This window comes from Topomyia yanbarensis, chromosome 1 (genome assembly GCF_030247195.1).
Source record: "Topomyia yanbarensis strain Yona2022 chromosome 1, ASM3024719v1, whole genome shotgun sequence".
NCBI classification, from domain to species: domain Eukaryota; kingdom Metazoa; phylum Arthropoda; class Insecta; order Diptera; family Culicidae; genus Topomyia; species Topomyia yanbarensis.
In genome coordinates this window covers 37,990,856-38,012,500 of record NC_080670.1, presented here as the reverse complement: position 1 = coordinate 38,012,500, position 21,645 = coordinate 37,990,856, and the positions used below count along the sequence as shown (strand labels likewise).

General features: G+C 39.7%; 1 protein-coding gene across 1 annotated transcript; it reads right to left on the bottom strand.

Moving 5' to 3' along the window:
* Positions 1–1,973: 1,973 nt before the first annotated feature.
* Positions 1,974–21,152, bottom strand: LOC131694930 (uncharacterized). Its single transcript, XM_058983473.1, has 2 exons — positions 20,699–21,152; positions 1,974–2,269 (listed from the first exon to the last, which is right to left on the bottom strand). Exons 1-2 carry the CDS (start codon positions 21,150–21,152, stop codon positions 1,974–1,976), a joined length of 750 nt encoding a protein of 249 aa, XP_058839456.1.
* Between the last annotated feature and the right edge of the window lie 493 nt (positions 21,153–21,645).

Sequence of the window (21,645 nt, the reverse complement as noted above, 5' to 3'; positions counted from 1 at the left end):
GCTTTCGGTTGCCAAGCAAATAACCGAGTTCAAGTACACTGTAACAAATTGTAAACAAGTACACAGAAAATGCATAGTTAATCAGAGCTAACATGCGCAAGATCATCTTCAAATCTATTAAGTTTCTAATCAGCGAATGCAAATCTGTAACCAATCTTAGTAAATGTCAGTACATAGGTTCATCTACGCTGAAATAATTAATCCTACATCGTATAGAAGGGCTTAGTTCACCTCCTCAGTGAACCTTGTTTTTAGCTGTTTGAGCAATGAGTTAGCAGGAAAAACAGCGTCAGTGATTATCCTCGTATATCGCACACAGGTGTCACACGGCCATTGTCCAGATCGCTCGCTACAATGTTGCAAACCTGACAGCACGTGGCCCAACACACAGTCGCCACACGTCACCGAACCGAAGCGAAGCGGAAGAAAAAGTGCGCCCATTTCCGATCTTCAATCAATCTTCTATGCTACAGCAACCATCGTGATTTATTATAATTTTCGCTGGTACTGATGACACCCGCACAACAAGCGAAAGTTCAACCAGGCATGGCGCCATGATTGCTGTTTTTGTTTTATTGTTGATGCACGGGTTTGACACTGATGGACACTTGCCCGTCATAATTATGCACTCTTTCGGTCGAGTGTGGTTTTATGCTGGGTGTCGTTTGGTTCGGGAAGCTCGGTGGTAAGTTTAATAATGGAAGTTCTCTGTCTTGGTCCATCAGGAGGAATTTTGTTGTAATTGTTTATAATGAGGTAGAAGAAGTTGTTGGCAAAGGGTATGAAAGGTTAATCGATAGCAGTTTCTAAGTTCGGCTAGATTTTATTTGTCGATTTACGGGATTTTTTCTATTTTTCTATCGGCTATATTCCAGTTGCTGAACTGTGCTTCCTCTCCTCACGAATTGGAGTCGAGAATATAAAAAATAGCGTTAAATGCACAAAAAGCGATTGGCGTGACTCCTCAGAAAAATCTCAACGACCTCGGCTGAGATTGAACACCAGACCAACTAGGGTCAGTGCCGTCGTCACGCTAACCACCGGCGCCACCAAGCTGACATTATCGCAGCAATTGCTTTACCAAAACATTCCGAGCAGTCCATCCATACTAATCATATTCAAAGCAAGCCGAAGAATGATGATGGCACTGCTCCTGGGGTCATCGCGGCCGTAGGTATATCGCTGCGAAACTGCGCTGGGTTGAGTAACAATCAACGTTAGCGAAAGGTGCAGCTCACATCACATGTGACCAACCGGTATTGTTTCGGGAAGCGCGGCACACCTGAGAGTGAATGCCATTCGTTTTATTATTTGTTTGCAGATTTGTAACTAACTAGTGCTGTGTCTGTACTCGTAGCAGAGGTATATGAAGGTCGTTATAATTTGTCACCACCAATTAAGTAAGGTTCAGTGAACGTAGCATATCTATGTATTACGGTATATTTCAACCGAATGTGCAAAGTGGATCTGTGTCCGTGTTGTTGTCATCGATAAAAAGTGTACGGAATGTGTGATATTGGTGATATTATGAGGTGTTTATTTCGGCAGAGATCAGCAGTCTCAACAATAATGTGTTAAATATAGTTATATTCTTGTTTCAGTGATTAAATTAGTATTTAAATAATAAGCCTCTATAATATTACTCAAGTTTATATTCTATATCAGTAGTGCAGTTTGAAATCCTGATGGTCAGTAGAACCTAGCTAAAACTATTCCAATTAACTAACTTATTATCACAATAAATATGTAGGTAAACAAAGTATTCCCGACGGCGTAAATGTAAAGCATATGCTAGGGCGAAAAGCTCCCCATTTCCGAGGCCAACCACGTCAATATAGTCTAATCTACAGGCGTTTTATACAAAGCAAAGAAAGTGAAAGGTGAAAAAGACAGTGAAAGCGAAACAAAAAAGTAATCAACCCAGGCGAACGCTCATTTCTCTTCGCTCCCGTATCGGCTGCTCGGACGCTCGATCAGTGTCCCTCGTGTGCATAATACTCCGGCTGCACTAATCGCTGCGAGCGTTTCCAACCGGCGGTGGCACCCCCAAAATCGCCATGATGGTGACTGATTTCCTCCGTTTCAGCATGCGAATAGACCGGTTTTGCTACGATCTCGTAGGTTGTGGACTTGTGTCCACCACCGCCGCCACCACCGGCTAGCGATTTGAGGCCCACTATGGTGGCAAGTGTCAACGCAAGCAGACCGGTCATCAGCGCTTTTCCAGCTATGAGGGCCAGCGTTCCCAGTGCGATGGCACCGAGCGTTCCTGGAAGGATAGGAGCAAGTTTTAGAAGTATGGAATTTTTGTGAGAATCATACAGTAGTTCACAATAACTTTTCATGAATAATCTAGTTAGGTGGGTTAGTTAGGAAATTAACCGGTAGAAGCTTACACAAATCTACAATTTGGAGTGTAAATATCAGTAGTGGGTATTGGATAAAATATGAAAAGTTTTGATATAAGCCTATCGATATTCAAAATGTCGAATGCAAAGAGTGACAACGACAAGATTGATCGGGACAAGGACCAACACATTCTGTAATTATATTTTCATGTGACATTTGCTTCGATCAAGAGAAATAGAGTAAACTAATTGTGTTTTACTATATAGACAGATAACAAAACATTTGAAAACGATTTTCTAATAATCCAGGAACAAATATTTTGAGCAAAGCTTCTTTACCAAAAGTTTGTAAAACTAACATTCTCATTTCTTACAGATGTTTACATATATAAATGTGTGCGATGTTAGGCATAAATACGTGAGGCATAAGTACGTTTGGCATAATGTATGTTTGGCAAAATAGACGATTGGTGTAATTTACGTTAGGCATAATGGACGATAGTCATAATTTAAAAATAGAAGATTTTTGTCTAGGCTAGTTTTTTTGGGTTAGAAAAATCTTACCACTATGCTTAATATGGAAAACGAAGTAAATCATAAAAACTAATTAAATACAAATATTAGAACAACAAAGAGGAACAAAGATGGGAAGCCAAAGGGCTGTATACCTAAGAGCTTGAGCTTGTGCTACCACCCCAGGCTTCTACTCCGTTATCGATCTGGACTAGCTGAAGTTGCACAGGGAATCAGTAGATAATTATGCTTGGGAGTAGCGAAACATCTTTCAATGTGCAACTCCTGGTAATCCTAAAGTGTTTATTGATCAATACCCGTGCCGGCCAGGCCCGAAACGTAGATCGCGGAAGGAAATGGAAGGAATTGTTAGTCCGATACTTACTTTTGCTAGAGGCCGTATATACTACTGCGCACTCCACAAGTATCACGGGAGGAGGATATTTGTTAGTAAGTATATAAGTTGTATTCTACTTCTTCTTTACCGACGCCAGAGAGGTGACTCTTTTATCTGGACGAGATATCGATCCATCAACTCATGGACCGAAGACCAACGGCTTTACTTCCCTTCCGAAGGAAGACCTGACCACAGATTTTTTCACGTCAGAAAAATCTCAACGACCTCAGCTGGAATTGAACCCAGGCCAACTGGAATGAGTAGCGGTCACGCTTACCACTCAACCACCGGCGCCGTCTAAAAGGGATGTACACCTAAGTGTACAAAATGTAAATAGACACAAAACACGACATGAAATAAACAAACATTTATGCAAAAATTTTTTTTAGAAAATTCTACGCTGAGCTGTCATCTTCTCGTATAGCTTTAACGAGAGATGAAAAATCAAATAAATTGCGAAAGTTACCCTTTATATGCATAGAATAGTTTTCTATTCATCTAACTTATTACAAAGGAAAGGCTGGCTGCTTTCTTCATTCAAGTAAACTGGTTTTGGTTAAACAAATTTTTAATGCCTACCATTGTTATCAAATTTTGAGGAATAATTCACAATAATGAGCAATCACTGTCTTGTGGAACCAGCAATGTATTTGGCTACGGATGTAACCAGTGTTGCCACAATTTAATCTGTACCGGGAGTTGAAAAATCATTTCAATCTGTAAAGGGCGAACACGAAATTATTGCGACACATTCAACAGGGCATAACTTTTTTACCATTGGGTAAAAATCAACCAAATTTTGCACACTTTCTCATTGATGTGTATTGTTTACATGCTGTCAAACTCGAAGTCGTGTTTTTCGATTCAACGAAAATGGAGGTGAACCAACGCGAGTCGAGAGAACAAATTCTTTCCAAACACCTGGAATTTCCTGACCTGTCGCACCGGCAGTTGGGAAAAATGTTGAACATTCACCATTCAACGGTTCCAGGAGCGGTTGACGTTGGACCACGGCAAAGGAGCTGGAAGAAAACCAGGACCGGAGAACAAAAAGACGGAGGGAAAGGTGAAGCGGATGATTAAAGAAAATCCCAACGTCTCAAGCCATGATTTGGCTAAAAAGATCGGCATGTCGCAGAGCTACGTCCAGAATGCAAAGAAGAGAGTTGGACTACATACATACAAGGTACAGAACTTCCCAAACCGCGATGAGCGGCAACAATCGACGGCTAAAACTCGGACACGGAAGCTCTACGAGAAGATGCTGACAAAATATGGCTGCTGTGTGATGGACGACGAAACGTATATAAAAGCCGATATTAAGCAAATTCCGGGTTTGGAGTTTTTCACCGCCAAGAGCAAGTTCTATGTGGACGACCAATTTAAGAAGAAGAAAATGTCGAAGTTCGCCTCCAAATATCTCATTTGGCAGGCCATCTGCTCTTGCGGACTGAGGAGTGAGCCTTTCTTGACAAAGGGCACAGTAAATGGCGAGATCTCCTAATCTGAGTGCCTAGAGAAGCGCCGTTCTTACAGCAGTATGACGAAGCCCCGCTATTTTGGCCAGATTTGGCATCATGCCACTATTCTAAAAGTGTCCTGGAGTGGTATGAGGCCAATTCTGTCCATTTTGTTCCAAAGGACATGAATCCGCCAAACTGTCCGGAGCTGCGCCCGGTGGAGCAGTACTGGGCAATGATGAAGCGGGAACTTCGGAAGAGCAAGAAGACAGTCAAAGACGAGAAGGACATGTTAAGAAAATGGAAAAAAAACTGAGAAACTGGTACCGGATGACACTGTAAAGACTTTGATGGAGGGCATCAAGCGAAAATGCGATCAATTTTACACTCAAGGCTCCATCGATTAACTTTTCTTTTGATTTTTGAAGTAAATATAGGTATAAAACTACCCTAAAATTTTGGTTTGATTTTAAACATTATAAGAAAATTGGCATGACATTTTCGGTGTCGCAATAATTTGTGTTCGCCCTTTACTCGGCTATAGAAAAATTTGTACCGAATTCTGTACCCAAAAAAAAAAAAGGTTGTCCTACAAAATTCATTTTTCTTTTACTTATTTTTCATTCGGGGAAACCAAAGCAATAATTCGGACTCGGTTGTTTTATTTGAACTGGAATTCCACAAGAAACCAGTCAGAATTCCAGAAAAGTTTGACCGGGTAATGTCAATATCAGTTCCAGTTCTAATTCTCGCTGCCACTTTGTGTACACCCTTAGGCCGCTGACAGAGTGGCGATACGAAGCAGAGCTGGGGCTGGTAATGACATTAGAAGATGCAAGAAGTTTGCTTGCAGTAAATCGAAAGGACCATGCCTGAGTAAACGTAGCTACTCTCAGAAGATTCACCCGGCTTTCACTCAGACATCATTCCTTTGATTTGCTGGAAGCAGGTTTCTCGCGTATCGCATTCTAATGTCAACTTCAGTTCAAGCACAGTTAGTAGCAGCTCCGCTTTCGATTCTCACCCTCACTCTGTTTAAGTAAATGTAAGTAGGGGTTTTGCCCACTACTCGGATTCTTGTTTGCCTGGCGGAAAAGTAAATAACCTAATAAATTACAAAATTTACCGACTTTTATTCCTCACTTCCTCTTCCTGCACTGTACGCTGCCCGGCGAACTGCTGCTGTTGGCAAGGCGGACGGTTTCTTCCGACCGGCCGGGACTACAACGGCCGCGTTCTCCTGTTGGTGTCGTTGGTTGCTCCGTCAGCGGTCCTTGACTTTTAGCTAGGGAGGTGAGCTTAGCTCCTTTGTTGAAACGTCCCTAGCGACGATGGCGAATTATCGCCGGATCAACTCGCTCCCCGCGAGATATCCCACAAGTCACCGCAGTGTACTTCCCAGGGAACACCTTTGGCCACCCTGCTTCTTTCTCCTTGACGTATAGCTGTGGAGGAGAACTAGGCTCGTTCGGCTGATCCTTCACAGCGAGAGTGGAAAGGCGTCTTCTGGATTCTTTATACTTAGTCGGAGAAGCGAGTTGCTCCTTGGCGCTTAGCTTCCTTTTCCGGCGACCCGACACCAAAGCACTAGTTCTCGAACCACCTTTGCGTGAATACTCTTCCGCACACTAGAACTGGCTGGATTTGACCAGCGAAAAACGTCCAAACGGCGCAAAAAACGCGACGTCGTTCACTCACCGTGGCTCGAAACTCTTTAAAAACTATCACTGCGATGGCCGCCTTCCACCCGACCAAAGTCGACACGAATGCACCCGCCGGTGTAAAGTGTCGTTAATAAAATAAAAAAAACCCTACCAAAACAAAACCGACAAACCGCCTCGGCGCACAGCTGTTATCGCCCTTGTATCATATCCAGCAACCAATAGACAGCAAAAGGAGAACGATGATTTAACTAATGTTACGAATATACAAATATTGAACAAAAATTACTACACCTATCTAACAGAATCGTTCACAAACAAAATCATAAAACAATTAGGTAAAAAGTGAAAGATCATAAGGAATCGTGGTGAGCATAATTTACGTAAACAATACACTCTATGGAGAGAGTATGCACAAATAGGTATATTTCCACCCAGTTGTAAATTGTTACCCTTACGGGTTACATCTGTCATCGGCCTAACTCAACGCTTACCTGCTGTTTATTGGGATGCATCACATCGTTAATTTATTTTACCCTGCTGTCATGTAAAAAAATCTATACCATTCTGTACTTTTCTACAAAAATCTGTAGTCTGTACCGTAGCAAATCTGTACCAAAAACACTTAAAAAATCTGTACCTTTCTAAATAAATCTGTACTTGTGGCATCACTGGATGTAACGTTGGCGACAGTACCTTGTTAGTTTCACCAACTTGTCTCAATGTATAGAAAAATCGCATTTTTAACTTTAGTGTGTGAACAATCGCATTTAACTTTAACTTTGATGGCATTAAGAATATAATCGTTGTTCTGAATGATATGGGAGGAAATCATTCTAAAAGCAGCAAAATTTGTATATTTAAATAAAACATTAAATTGACCATTCTTTATTTCATGAGTTATTCTTTAAGGCAGATAGTTTCTTCTCGGACAACTGCAACTTGCATGTGTGTTATCCATACCTAAATACAATTGATATTCAAATACAAATACAAATACAAATACAAAGACTAATTCTCTATAACCTTAAATATGAGTATAAATTCTCTATAACCTCAACTATGAGTAGACGACGGAAATCGATGTATGAAGCCATCTCACAATCCAAATTGGCGACTTTCGGTTAAAATAAATTTTCTATACATAACCTCAACAATGAAACTCAACAATATTTTCAGAATAGGATTAACAAGTAGATGACGGAAATCGATGTCGTAAGTCATTTTGTAAACCAAGACGGCGCCATCCGGTTAACCCTCCGGAAGTCGCGCAAATGTCTCACTGAGCGAGCAGCCGCAGCTGCTTTAAGACGATTTCGTTAGATTTTCAGAGCAGCGTGCACTCAGTGCGCTAGCGCGACTGCCGGAAGGTTAAGATCAAATCTTTATAACCTCGACAATAGGAGTATTTTCACAATGGGAATGCATTATGCAGTAGATAGAGTAGATAATGTGATGATATGGTTTTAGAAATCGGAAGTCGCTATCTTGGTCTTATAAATGGTGTCACTCATCGATTTCCATCATCTACTCGTCAATTGATTTTTTTTTATTTTCATTTTAAAGGTTTTAACATACAGGTCATTGGCCTCTTTTGCGGAATAGAGAAATTTCTTTAGAAAAATCTTCAACCCTATGCGCGGGGTTGGGAATCGAACCCAGATAAGCTGCTTACAAGGCGATCGATTTACCAATGCTTTGATCGCGCCCTTCGATTAAATTAACCCCTGATGAACCTTATGGTTACGATTATTTTGCTCTACAGGAAGTCACATTTTTGGGTTTTAAAATGGCGCCAAACATATGTTTTCATCATCTACTCGTCAAGACCGTTCCAAAAATATTAACATTGATCGGGTTATCGAGAATATTGCTCAACCGGAGGTCGGCATATCGGATCTCAAATTGGCGCCAAGCATCAATTTCCATCATCTATTCGTTAAAACTGTTCCAAAAATATCTAGGGTAAAGTGCCTATTTTCACTCACTATTTCATCAATTACTCGGTCTATAATCGATGCAATGCGAATAAATTGGGATCAACAGCTTTCGCTTCGTTGGTGGGCATAAATATAATAACACAAATGCCATGGAAACGGTGAAATGCTGGTGTTTGAACGCAACGGAAACTCGAATCGAGTGCCCCAATTGTAGCCCTACCGTTTGACCTAATGCGTTGAATGACAGACGCTGCTCTAATCAACGACTTCAAATGGTGATAATAGAAACATGGCGAAAAAAGCCTCATCGCCCTATATTGTAAGGGTTACCGAGAGTATTGCTTAATCGTAAGTCGCCGTTTTGGATCTTAAAATGGCGCCAAACAATAGTTTACATAATAGGTAAGTCAAGCCCGTTCCAAAAATAACCACATTCTTATGTTATATCCATTAACTTTTGAGGACTGCTTTGGAGGAATTCCACGAAGATCAGTCCGAAAATCTTTAAAATCGTGACCGACCATCTTAGATTCCAATGAAACTTTACACGTTTCACCGTCATGCAAGACTAAATATTTTCCACAGGTAATAAGATTATTTTAACTCAAGAGCAACTTTTCAAAAGGGCGTAAACGTTTCTACGTGTATGAATTTCAATTATTTTTTTGTTCGATTACTGTATTTTATACAGCAAAACTATCTGAGAATGAGTTACAGCGAATGAATACTTCTGTCTGAAAAAATATACGCTGAAAAAAATGTTGTGTCATTTTTCAAAAAAACAAAAATTTATGATAAAAATTTAAATTGCGAAAAAACCCATTTTTTTAAATTTTTTTATTTTGTTACCAAAAACCTAAAGAGAAAAGAAACATTTTGAATGTGATTGCATGACGGAGAAAAAATCGGTAAAAAAGTTTTCCTAACAATAACTTCGTACATGTTTTTAAATTTCATACTAATAGACATACAAAATTGTAATTCTATTACAGAATATAATTCTAAGCACCATTTAAAATCAAAATGCATTTAACAAAAATTTTCCAAAATGCGATAGTTTTCGAGATATTTGAAATTTTGCTCCTTCAAAAACAATTAGTTCGTGTAATTATGCTCTTTTATAAAGTTATTCGCGTTACCCCATCAAAAATGTCAAAAATTTAATGTTTATCGTTTTAAAGACGTAAAAGCTACTTTTTTAGTGTATTTGAATCCTGGAGAAGCTTTCAATAAAAAAGTTATCCTAACAACAACTTTTGACATTTTTTTATAATTCTTGCTATTTGCAGTCAATAATACAACTTTCTTTTAGAATATGATTCTAAACGCCATTTTAAATCGAAATGCTCTTAACAAAAATTTTCTAAAATGTAGTAGTAGTTCTCGAGATATTTTAACTTTTGTTTTAACAACACAATTATTTTGTTTTATTACGACCTTTTCATAAGTTAGTCGCGTTTCTCCATCAACAATAATAGGTTTTTCAAAAGGCCCGTAAACTTTCCTGCAACTTTCTCTTTGACATCAAGGCGATATTGTGAAAAATTTTAAAGTTACATGAAAACAACCAACATATGATTCTGCATAAGAATTATAAAAAAATGTTAAAAGTAGCTGTTAGGAAAACTTTTTATTGAAAGCTTCTCCAGGATCCAAATACACTAAAAAGTTGCTTTTACGTCTTTAAAACGATAAACATTAAATTTTTGATATTTTTTGATGGGATAACGCGAATAACTTTTAAAAAGAGCATAATTACACGAATTAATTGTTTTTGAAGGAGCAAAATTTCAAATATCTCGAAAAATATCGCATTTTGGAAGATTTTTGTTAAATGCATTTTGATTTTAAATGGTGCTTAGAATTATATTCTGTAATAGAATTACAATTTTGTATGTCTATTAGTATGAAATTTAAAAACATGTACGAAGTTATTGTTAGAAAAACTTTTTTACCGATTTTTTCTCCATCATGCAATCACAATCAGAATGTTTCTTTTCTCTTTGGGTTTTTGGTAACAAAATATAAAAATTTTTGAAAATTTTTTATCATAAATTTTTGTTTTTTTTAAATGACACAACATTTTTTTCAGTGTATATTTTTTTCGGACAGAAGTATTCATTCCCTGTAACTTGTTCTCAGATAGTTTTGCTGTATAAAATAGAGTAATCGAACAAAAAAAAATTGAGATTCATACACGTAGAAACGTTTACGCCTTTTTGAAAAATTACTCCTGTATCAAAATCTTCCAATTGCCAGAGAATATCATGGAGATTCATACAGCGAACACACCTGCAAAGTTTCGTTCGAATCGACGATGGTCATAGTTTGCGGTCGGCCGGATTCTCATGGAATCCCTCTTTGACGAAATGAATGGAAAAAAGAATGTAAAAAGTACTTTTTCATTACGAACTAAATCCCAAACAACGAACACTTTTTCTACGAACTAATTCTAATTACGAACCCTCGGTTCGGTTCGTAAATGGAGGTTCCAGTGTATTTTCAACCGAATGCTCGTTTCTTCCGACCGATTAGTGGACACGCACTTGGAGAACCCGAAAAAAACATTTCAATAATCTCCCTAAAGAGCTTAGGTTAATATCGGACGAATCGTCATCAGAATCACACAAAATTTAAAATAAATTATGCTTAATTTTTTAACAATATGAATAAGCATATGAATTTTTATCAACATAAAATCAAACTCTGAAACATCTTTTTAATTTATCGTGCTTTTTTTCAATTTTTGGTAGATAAATCAATTTAGTATCTCAAAAGAGCCTAAGAAAAATAAAATCTAATTCAATTAATTTTTGATTTTTCCAGTGGATGTGGGTAGTAGAGCTACGGTAGCCCCGAAATACTGTACCATAAAATATTCACTTAATTCCGTTACCGAAAAATCTGTTTGAAGTACTCAAATGGTCAAAAAATTCGAACCAATACGAAAAAAAAATATTCGTGAGCCAAACTACTGGTTAGTGAAGATATTTTAACTTATCAGTTCACATCAAAAATGAAACTCCACAGCTATTCAAACACGACTTACATGAATCTTTAATATATAACAATCATGTGAAGCACCCTAATTAGATGAGACATAATTCTTTACGACATTAAAAATGAATGCAGCATACCAAAATAAACCAAAAAAAATTGTACCTTGACGAAAAAAAATTATATTTTATCATTACGATAAAATAATTTAATGAACGGTTTCAGAAAAATATTTTTTTAAGTCATCCTAACAAGATAATTTTTTCTAATATGTTTTAGTATAAGATACGAATCCAGCGAACAAACATTACTTTTAAAATTTTTGAACCGTTTCGACAAAAAATATTTTGGAGTCACCCTTATGAATAGTAAATGTATATTTTTAATATATTGTAATACCAAAATAGAATCACATTTTGCTCTATGTCGAGCTACTATGGAGGTGATCCGCTTGGAATTTATATGAAAAAATAAATATCTTGTTTTTTCTAACATTTTTAAAATCCGGTTTCTAGTCTAACAAAAAACTTTTTTTTAGACTACTGTAGTATAGATGCTACTGGTTTATAAAGAAAAAGGTAATCAGACTAAGTGCATTTTTAAAAGTGTGTTCATTTTTTGCATGCACTGCTTACAAAAATATTATTTGAGAAACGTCATTTCTGAGAAAACTTTCCGAGGATGAGTTTAAGGGAATTAAGGGGTTACATACCTTTTCATTGCTCAAAAAATCAAATTTTTTTTGATTACTTTATTATCTGAAAGCACAACTCCATGAGAATAGCTTCTCAAATTTTCATAGAGAGCCGAGAAATAGTTCGAAAGTTAGGCACGCTTTGTCTACAAAGAGCAGTGGTAATTTGAAATTTTAAACTCGAATATCTCGAAATTTCGATTTTCGAAAAACCGCTCATTGTCTTAATTTTTTTATAATTGTTCGTAATTACTCGTACATTAACGATTCCTTTTTTATGCATTCCTAATTTTTTGTTTCATGCAAAAGAATTTTTAATGCAATTTTTAGAGCTTAAAACATCGATTTTTTAGGGAAAACATTCCCGAATATAGGTTCAAATTATTATTTGTTCAACTAATCATTAAGGTACGAGGAATACTATTATACTAATGGAATTTTTTTGTTTTGGGATTTAAGTTGGTCTGTTGGTGTTTAATCGTGATCACTGCAAGTATCTTAAATAAAAATTATTATCAATATATTTTTATAAACTAATGCTTGTTTTTAATGAAAAAGTTCTACCAAAACACTATAACTACAATATGATAAAGTCAATACTTTATGCCTTTACGTAAATTTCAACTTTCTTGAAATTTTTCTTGCAGGAGGTGTGTAACCCCTTAATTCTTCTTTACGAAATAAATATACACTGAAAAAAAGGTTCAGGAGCAAACAATTCAAAAGTAACAATATAAAAAAATCACCGGTCTAATATCGAAATAAAAATATGAGTCTATTATTTTTCGATCAGGAACCATCCACCCATATTTTATTTTCTGCGAACTTGCTGTATTTATTTAGGAACGCTCTGACACTCTGATTGTAATGATAGTCGTGAGGTTTCTACGCATTGGACTCATTTTTTTTCTTCAATTAATTTGACGAACAAAAATATATTTAAAACTACCGTCAAACGGGGTAACTTGCAACAGCGGGGTAACTTGCAACACTTCAACATGTTTCTGTTCAGATTAATTTAACAACGCTAATAATAGTGTTTGCAATTTAGCATTATAGCTGTCAAAAGCCAGCATATGTTAAAAGATAATCATCATACGTCTCCCAACCTTTGAACGGAACGGATCGTTATATTTCACAGTGGTGTTCGGTGTGTAAATTTTAGTGAATCAAGGTCATCCTTTGTTCGTTCGTTAGCTGCCGTTCTGCTGGTGCCGACAGTAAATCCAGTACATTGTTTTCGCTGGTGCGGAACAATCGACGTTGTTTGCAGATAAGTTTTGCTTTATTTGTTTTTCCTCGTTTGCTTTCTTTCCTTTTCCCTACTTTACTCAAATCAAATAATAAGACACATTCCCGTTTATATAACGCTCTGCCCTCGTGCTTAAATGGCCGAGGGCGAAATACCATCTGATGTAATCATGGAAGTCCCTGATCCCCCTAATACTCGCATTGCTCCCCGTATAAAGCAGTACCCAGAAGGTTCCTCTGGGCCATGGGTGGTATATTTTCGGACCGGAGAGAAACCGGTTAATATATTAAAACTTTCTCGAGATCTGACTGCTAATTACCCGGCTGTAACTCAGATAACACGTGTTCGGGCAAACAAGATACGTGTTCTAGTGAATGATCTCGGCCAGGCAAACGCGATTGCTTGCTGTGAGCGCTTTAAGCGGGAATTTAAAGCGTACGTGCCTTGTGTGGCCTGTGAAATCGATGGGGTAGTGTCCGAACCGGGCCTGAAATGCGAAGAACTGTTGGAGCACGGGGTTGGCTGCTTTAAGGACCCCTCACTTGAACAGATTAAGATCTTGGAATGCAAACAATTGTATACCGCAAACACCGAGGGAGGTAAGACTACCTACTCTCTATCAGGCACGCTTCGGGTGACATTCGCCGGCTCCTCTCTTCCCAACTACATCCTCCTTGACAGGGTTCGCCTACCAGTTCGCCTGTTTGTACCGCGGGTCATGAGCTGCAGCAATTGCAAGCAGTTGGGCCACACAGCCATATATTGTGGAAATAAGAAACGATGCGGCAAATGCGAAGGAGAGCATGAGGATGACTCTTGCGACAAAGACACTGAAAAGTGTATTTGCTGCGGGGGCCCTTCACATGCTCTTAAATCATGCCCTGCGTACAAGCAGCGCGGGGATAAAATTAAGCGCACCCTTAAGGAACGCTCAAGGCGTTCTTATGCAGAAATGCTAAAGAATGCTTCACCATCTGTCCTGTCCGAAAATCCCTATGCTGGTTTGGCTAACGTTGAGCAAGAATCTGACGACCCACGAGAGGGAACATCTTTGGTTAACCCAGGGGAATCCAGGAAGAGGAGAAATCCAGCCTCCCCTACATTGCCTCGTAAGGGTGCCAAGGTGTCGTCCACTCAGAGTGCGCCATCTACAACCAATAAATCCAACGGAAGTGATGCACAAAAGCCGAAGCAATGTGCTCCAGGACTTGGAAATATTAATTCTAACAAGGAGTACCCACCACTTCCAGGGACACCAAAAACCCCAAGTGTCCCTTTTTTTCAAACAGATACTCAGTCCAGTAGCGGACTAATGAAATTTTCTGACATAGTGGACTTAATTTTCACAGCTTTCAATGTTACTGATCCTCTTAAAAGCCTTCTGATACGTTTTCTTCCTATAATGCAAACATTCTTGAAGCAGTTGACTACTAAATGGCCCCTCCTTGCAGCGATCGTATCCTTCGATGGCTAAGTCATCGTACGAGGTCACCGATTCGATCACTGTTCTACAGTGGAACAGCAGAAGTATCCTCCCGAAAATCGATTCCTTTAAATTTTTACTAAATAGTTTAAAATGTGATGCTTTCGCATTATGTGAAACTTGGTTAACTTCCGATATAACTTCCACGACTTTAATATAATTCGTCTGGATCGAGAAAACCCCTATGGAGGAGTACTTTTGGGGACCAAAAAGTGCTATTCTTTCAACCGAATTAACCTCCCTTCGACACCAGGCATTGAAATTGTCGCTTGTCCATCTACATTCCTCCTAGAGCCTCGGTAGGGCACCGAACGCTTTGTAATATCACGGAATCCTTACCGGCACCGCGGCTAGTTCTGGGAGACTTTAACTCGCACGGTACGGTATGGGGCTGTCTTCATGATGATAATAGATCAACATTAATCCAAGATCTTTGCGATAATTTCAACATGACCATCTTAAACACGGGAGAAATGACGCGGATTCCTACACCACCAGCACGCGCAAGCGCGTTGGATTTGTCGCTTTGCTCGACATCGCTACAGTTAGATTGCATGTGGAAGGTGATCCCTGATCCCCACGGTAGCGATCATTTGCCTATCGTGATTTCAATTGCTAACGGTTCAAGACCATCGAAAACAATCAATGTCTCATATGACCTCACACGGAACATTGATTGGAAGAGTTACGCGACCGCGATATCCGTTAAAATCGAATCCACTCAAGAACTTCCTCCAGAGGAAGAGTACAGGTTTTTGGCTGGCTTGATTCTCGACAGTGCGAATCAAGCTCAGACTAAACCAGTACCCAGCGCGAATACCCATGGACGGTCTCCCACCCTGTGGTGGGATAAAGAGTGCTCAGAGCTGTACGCGGAGAAGTCCACTGCATATAAGGCCTTCCGGGAAGACGGGTTACCCGCTAGCTATCAACAGTACGCGTCGTTAGAAAGGCGAATGAAGAGTCTAATGAAAGCCAAAAAACGCAGTTATTGGCGCCGGTTCGTCAACGGGTTAACGAGAGAAACAGCGATGAGCACTCTTTGGGGTACGGCTCGACGTATGCGTAATCATAATAGTACCAACGAGAACGTGGAATATTCAAACCGTTGGATATTCGCTTTCGCCAAGAAGATCTGTCCGGACTCTGTCCCGGTACAGAAAACGTACCGCGCCGCGTCTTCTCACGATACCGCGAACGAAACACCGTTTTCGATGGTGGAGTTCTCACTTGCTCTCTTATCATGCAACAATAACGCCCCAGGGTTAGACAGAATCAAATTCAACTTGCTGAAGAATCTGCCTGACACTGCAAAAAGGCGCCTGTTGAATTTATTTAACAAGTTTCTTGAGGGTAACATTGTCCCTTATGAATGAAGGCAAGTGAAGGTCATCGCCATCCAAAAACCAGGAAAACCAGCCTCCGACCACAACTCGTATCGGCCGATTGCAATGCTGTCCTGTATTCGGAAGTTGTTCGAGAAAATGATCATGTTTCGCCTCGACAATTGGGTTGAAGCAAATGGCTTACTGTCAGATACACAATTTGGCTTCCGCAAAGGCAAAGGGACGAACGATTGCCTTGCGTTGCTTTCTACAGAAATCCAAATGGCCTATGCTAACAAAGAGCAGATGGCATCAGTCTTCTTGGATATTAAGGGGGCTTTTGACTCAGTTTCTATCAACATTCTGTCAGAGAAGCTGCACCAGCATGGTCTTTCACCAATTTTAAATAACTTTTTGCTAAACCTGTTGTCTGAAAAGCACATGCATTTTTCGCATGGCGATTTAACAACATCGCGATTTAGCTACATGGGTCTTCCCCAGGGCTCATGTCTAAGTCCCCTGCTCTACAATTTTTACGTGAATGACATTGACGATTGTCTTGCCAATTCATGCACGCTAAGGCAACTTGCAGACGACGGGGTGGTCTCTGTTACAGGGCCCAAAGCTGCCGACTTGCAAGGACCATTACAAAATACCTTGGACAATTTGTCTGCTTGGGCTCTTCAGCTGGGTATTGAGTTCTCCACGGAGAAAACTGAGTTGGTTGTTTTTTCTAGGAAGCGTGAGCCGGCGCAACTCCAGCTTTTATTAATGGGTGCAACGATCAACCAGGTTTTCACATTTAAATATCTCGGGGTCTGGTTCGACTCTAAAGGTACCTGGGGATGTCACATTAGGTATCTGAAACAGAAATGCCAACAAAGGATCAATTTTCTCCGAACAATAACTGGAACATGGTGGGGTGCTCACCCAGGAGACCTGATCAGGTTGTACCAAACAACGATATTGTCGGTGATGGAGTACGGGTGTTTCTGTTTCCGCTCCGCTGCGAACATACACTTCATCAAACTGGAGTATCGTTGCTTGCGCATTGCCTTGGGTTGCATGCACTCGACCCATACGATGAGTCTCGAAGTGCTGGCGGGCGTTCTTCCGCTAAAAAATCGATTTTGGGAACTCTCATATCGATTGCTCATCCGATGCGACATTCTGAACCCGTTGGTAATTGAAAACTTCGAGAGGCTCGCCGAGCTTAATTCTCAAACCCGTTTTATGTCCATGTACTTCGACTACATGGCACAGAGCATCAATCCTTCTTCGTACAATCCCAACCGTGTCCGTTTCCTAGATACTTCTGATTCTACTGTATTCTTCGACACATCCATGAAGGAAGAGATTCGTGGAATCCCGGACCATATACGCCCGCAGGTGATCCCCAATATATTTTATAATAAATTCCGAGAAGTCGACTGCGACAAAATGTTTTACACTGACGGATCAAATCTCGATGGGTCCACTGGCTTCGGTATCTTCAACAATACTATCACCGCTTCATTCAAGCTCAATGATCCCGCTTCAGTTTACGTCGCAGAGTTAGCTGCAATTCAGTACACCCTTGGGATCATCGACACTCTGCCCACAGATCACTACTTCATCGTTTCGGACAGCCTCAGCTCTATCGAGGCTCTTCGTGCGGTGAAGCCTAAAAAGCAATTACCGTATGTTCTGGGGAAGATACAGGAGTCCTTGTGTACGTTATCTGAAAAATCTTATCAGATTACCTTTGTTTGGGTCCCCTCTCATTGTTCTATCCCGGGCAATGAAAAGGCCGACTCATTAGCAAAGGTGGGCGCATTAAATGGTGACATATACGAAAGACCAATCTGCTTCAACGAATTTTTTAGTACTTGTCGTCAGAGGACGCTCAACAGTTGGCAAACCTCGTGGAGCAATGGGGAACTTGGACGATGGCTACATTCGATTATCCCAAAGGTATCAACGAAGCCTTGGTTCGGGGGGATGGATGTGGGTCGGGATTTTATTCGTGTAATGTCCCGACTAATGTCCAATCACTACACCATGGATGCGCATTTGCGGCGTATTGGGCTTGCGGAGAGTAGTCTGTGCGCTTGTGACGAGGGCTATCACGACATCGAACACGTTGTCTGGGTGTGCGCCGGGTATTGTGACGCCAGGTCTCAGTTAAAGGAATCCCTTCGGGCCCGTGGTAGACCACCCAATGTACCAGTCCGAGATATGCTGGCAACTCGTGATTTCCCCTATATGTCCCTTATTTATACCTTCATAAAAACGATAAATATCCCAATTTAGCCCCTCTCTTTTATTTCTCGTTTTTAGAGTTTCCTCCTGCCTTGTGGAACCGATCAGCTCCAGAGTGCCACTATGTAACCGCCATCGCCCTTACCACTACGCCTGCATAGAAGGAAACTGAAGCGAGAGCGACTCGAGGTCCGATGACTTTTGAAAGATTCCCCGCGGGTCCGAAGAATACCATCCGCCAATCCGGTACTCGACGACTTACTATACTGAGGCGCAAATTTGATACGCTGATCCCCCTCCCCCCCCCCGCTGTTGCAAGTTTTGCTCTTCTTTCCCTGTCTCTCCCCTGTCCTTGATACAACTGCTGCTACACTGATGCGGAAATAAGCCACCCTTTGAATATCTTGACCAAGCATAAGTTTTAGTTAAAAAATTCAAATTAGTATTCTGTATTCCTAGTTTTAAGATAGCTATAATTTTTACTCTTTATTGAAACTCTTGTCCTCCATCTTGTAAATAGAATTGAATCCCTAGTTTTAAGATTTCTGTGAAATTTCTCATAAATATTTGTTCCCCCTTTTGTGTACTAAACTATATTGTTAGTTTTAAGATAACCGTAAAATATTTCGTAAAATACTATTACTCCCCCTCTTGTATATCAAAGTGAATCCCTTGTTTTAAATTTTTTCATAAAAAAATCTTTTGGCCCTCTTTTGTATATTGAATCTTATTTCTAGTCTTAAGATAGCTGTAAACTTTCTTTTCCTTTGTAAAAAAATATTTCAACATTGTAACCTCCTAGTTTTAAGATATACAAAATGTAAAAACAAAAGCATTTGGCACCGCCAAGCTAACGCATTTGTGCCTATCAAATAAACGAAATGAATAAAAAAAAAAAAAAGATAATCATGTACTACCAGTCATTATTTTCGGTTTCTTTAGCGCGACAGGGTAATCTTCTGTATTTCGAGATATTTCAATAAAAACAAACTGAAATGTCGTGCTTTGGTCCACTTCAATGATAAGAGCATTTCATTTGTATCTCTTACGTACAGATCGAGTATACAACAACAAACGTTACTGTTTGATACATGTTTGTTTACCCTCTCAAATATATGCAAGATAACGATTTAACTATATTAACTACCCATGTGGGGTAACATGCAACAGTATTTTGTCTTATTACTATTATGACTCTAGCCATCTGGCTGATTGAGCGTTTCAAATAATAGTCTGTATAGCATTTTGAATCAAATTTTAAAGGTATAACCTACAACTAGAATATGAAAATGCTCCTTAAATACAGAACAGTACCAGGAAGTCGTCTTTACGTGAACTTGCTTCTCTAGCAATACTAGAAAATTCTCAATTTCTATCTTATACTCAACTCAACTTCGATTTTGAAATATTCAATGTACAATACGTAATATCTAATACCCCTCTTTTTAAAATCAGTTTTGGAATCTGGTTTGGAATGATTTGGAATTTAGAATGAATTTAAAATAGAAACTATTTTAAAATTTCTCAATGAGATAAAAAAATTCGGGAAGGTCCGGACCCCCAGAACCCTTCCCCTGGATCCACCACTGACTCAACTGGATTGTTCTAGCATTTATAATAGTCCAATTGCATGGAAAAGATAGTCGTTGACAGTGTAAATTAATAGGTTATCTGTTATCAATAATATCTGAAGACAACAAAGATGTAGTATAATTTAGTTCTCGCCGTTCACTGATAGTTTCACTGCACTGTTCCAGTGGAATCTAATCACGTTAATTGCGATAGAACTGAAGTTATAGTTCTATGGATAATACTTGTTACTTACTAGTTCTGAAATGAAGGGTTAAAACCCTGTTAGCTAGCCTTTCATACGAATTTCTTGAATAAATCGAATGTTCCCGCTGTTCAAAAACGTTGTTGATTATAAACAACATGGGCATCCAAATTATAGTACATTTGGTCGCTGTTCTTTGTAAATAACATGGGTATCCAAATTATCGTACATTTGGTCAATGTACTAAAGGTAAACAAAAATATACAGCAATAGACTTCAATGAAGTTCATGTGTTGCAAGTTACCCCATATGCGAAGTTACTTGCAACAGGCATAATTTTTGGCCATCGTGAAAACAGGGAATGATGCTTTGATTTGTAAAATACCATTTAGTAGTTTTTATACTCCCATTAGCGCTTGTACATATTGAAAATTATTCTAATGTTACAGCATTTTTAGTTATACCGCTTTGAAGTGTTGCAGTAACCCCGTTTGACGGTACTTTTTAGAAATATGATTTACATTTTCATAGCCTCGATTGTGGATCAACCATTTTATTTGGAACTTTTCTTTGAGTAATTTTATATCTCACCTCACACATAAACTACACTTACCTTTCATCATCATAGCAGCGGCAATCATCGCCTCCAGTCCACCCTTCTTGCCCTTCTTCCCCTTGCGACCCTCGAACAAATCCCGTGCCTTCTCCATGGCTTCCCCGTCCATCAGCTTCAACCGCAGCGAGTGACTTTTCAAATAATCGTTCAACTTTACGATCAAAAACTCATCCAGTCTTTTGTTCGGGTCCTTGGGAAAAATCCTGGACACCTCGGCAATAATTTCTGCCGTCTTTGTCACATTCGAATCCGAGTCCCGTACCACGCTCACTCCGGACATCAGGTTGTACTCGGACTGGTCCGATATCCGCTCCAGGAAGGATACGATTTCCAGCTTCAAACAGGTGACACTGTACTTGTTGATGCAGATCTTCTTCGAGTGATCGGTGAAGGCTCCGAACGCGGTAACCAACATCGCACTGATCGCAACACCATACACCAAATAGGTCATTTTACTGGACTTGGGCACTGTTTCGGGCACTTACATTGGTCACTAACGGGCACGTGAATGCAGAATAACGCAAAACCGTTCGATATTCCGAAAACCTCAAACTGCTACTGCCATCGATCGGCGATAGATCTTCAACTTTTATACTGCTTACAATAAATCTTGCGCTTGTTTTGTTAGGAAAAAAACGACAACAACAAGAAAAAATAGTACCCCAAAGATCCCGTGGGGCCGTGACCGCAAGTGCGGTGCCAGATCCCCGCCCCAGCTAGCCGGAGAGTGTAAAAGCCCAATTCCGCTAAATATGCGCTTGTTTCACGGCCCCTTTCCTTGTCGCCACACGCCACGGCCACCAGCTATTCGATGGATTCGTTCGCAATGCACGATTGGATACGATCAACCGCGCTCGTGCCGGTTTTGGTTGGTGGCTGCGCTGCTCTCCGGCTCGGCGAGACAGACTGGCGCTATGCTGAACTTGGCCTTGGCGATGGCGGTG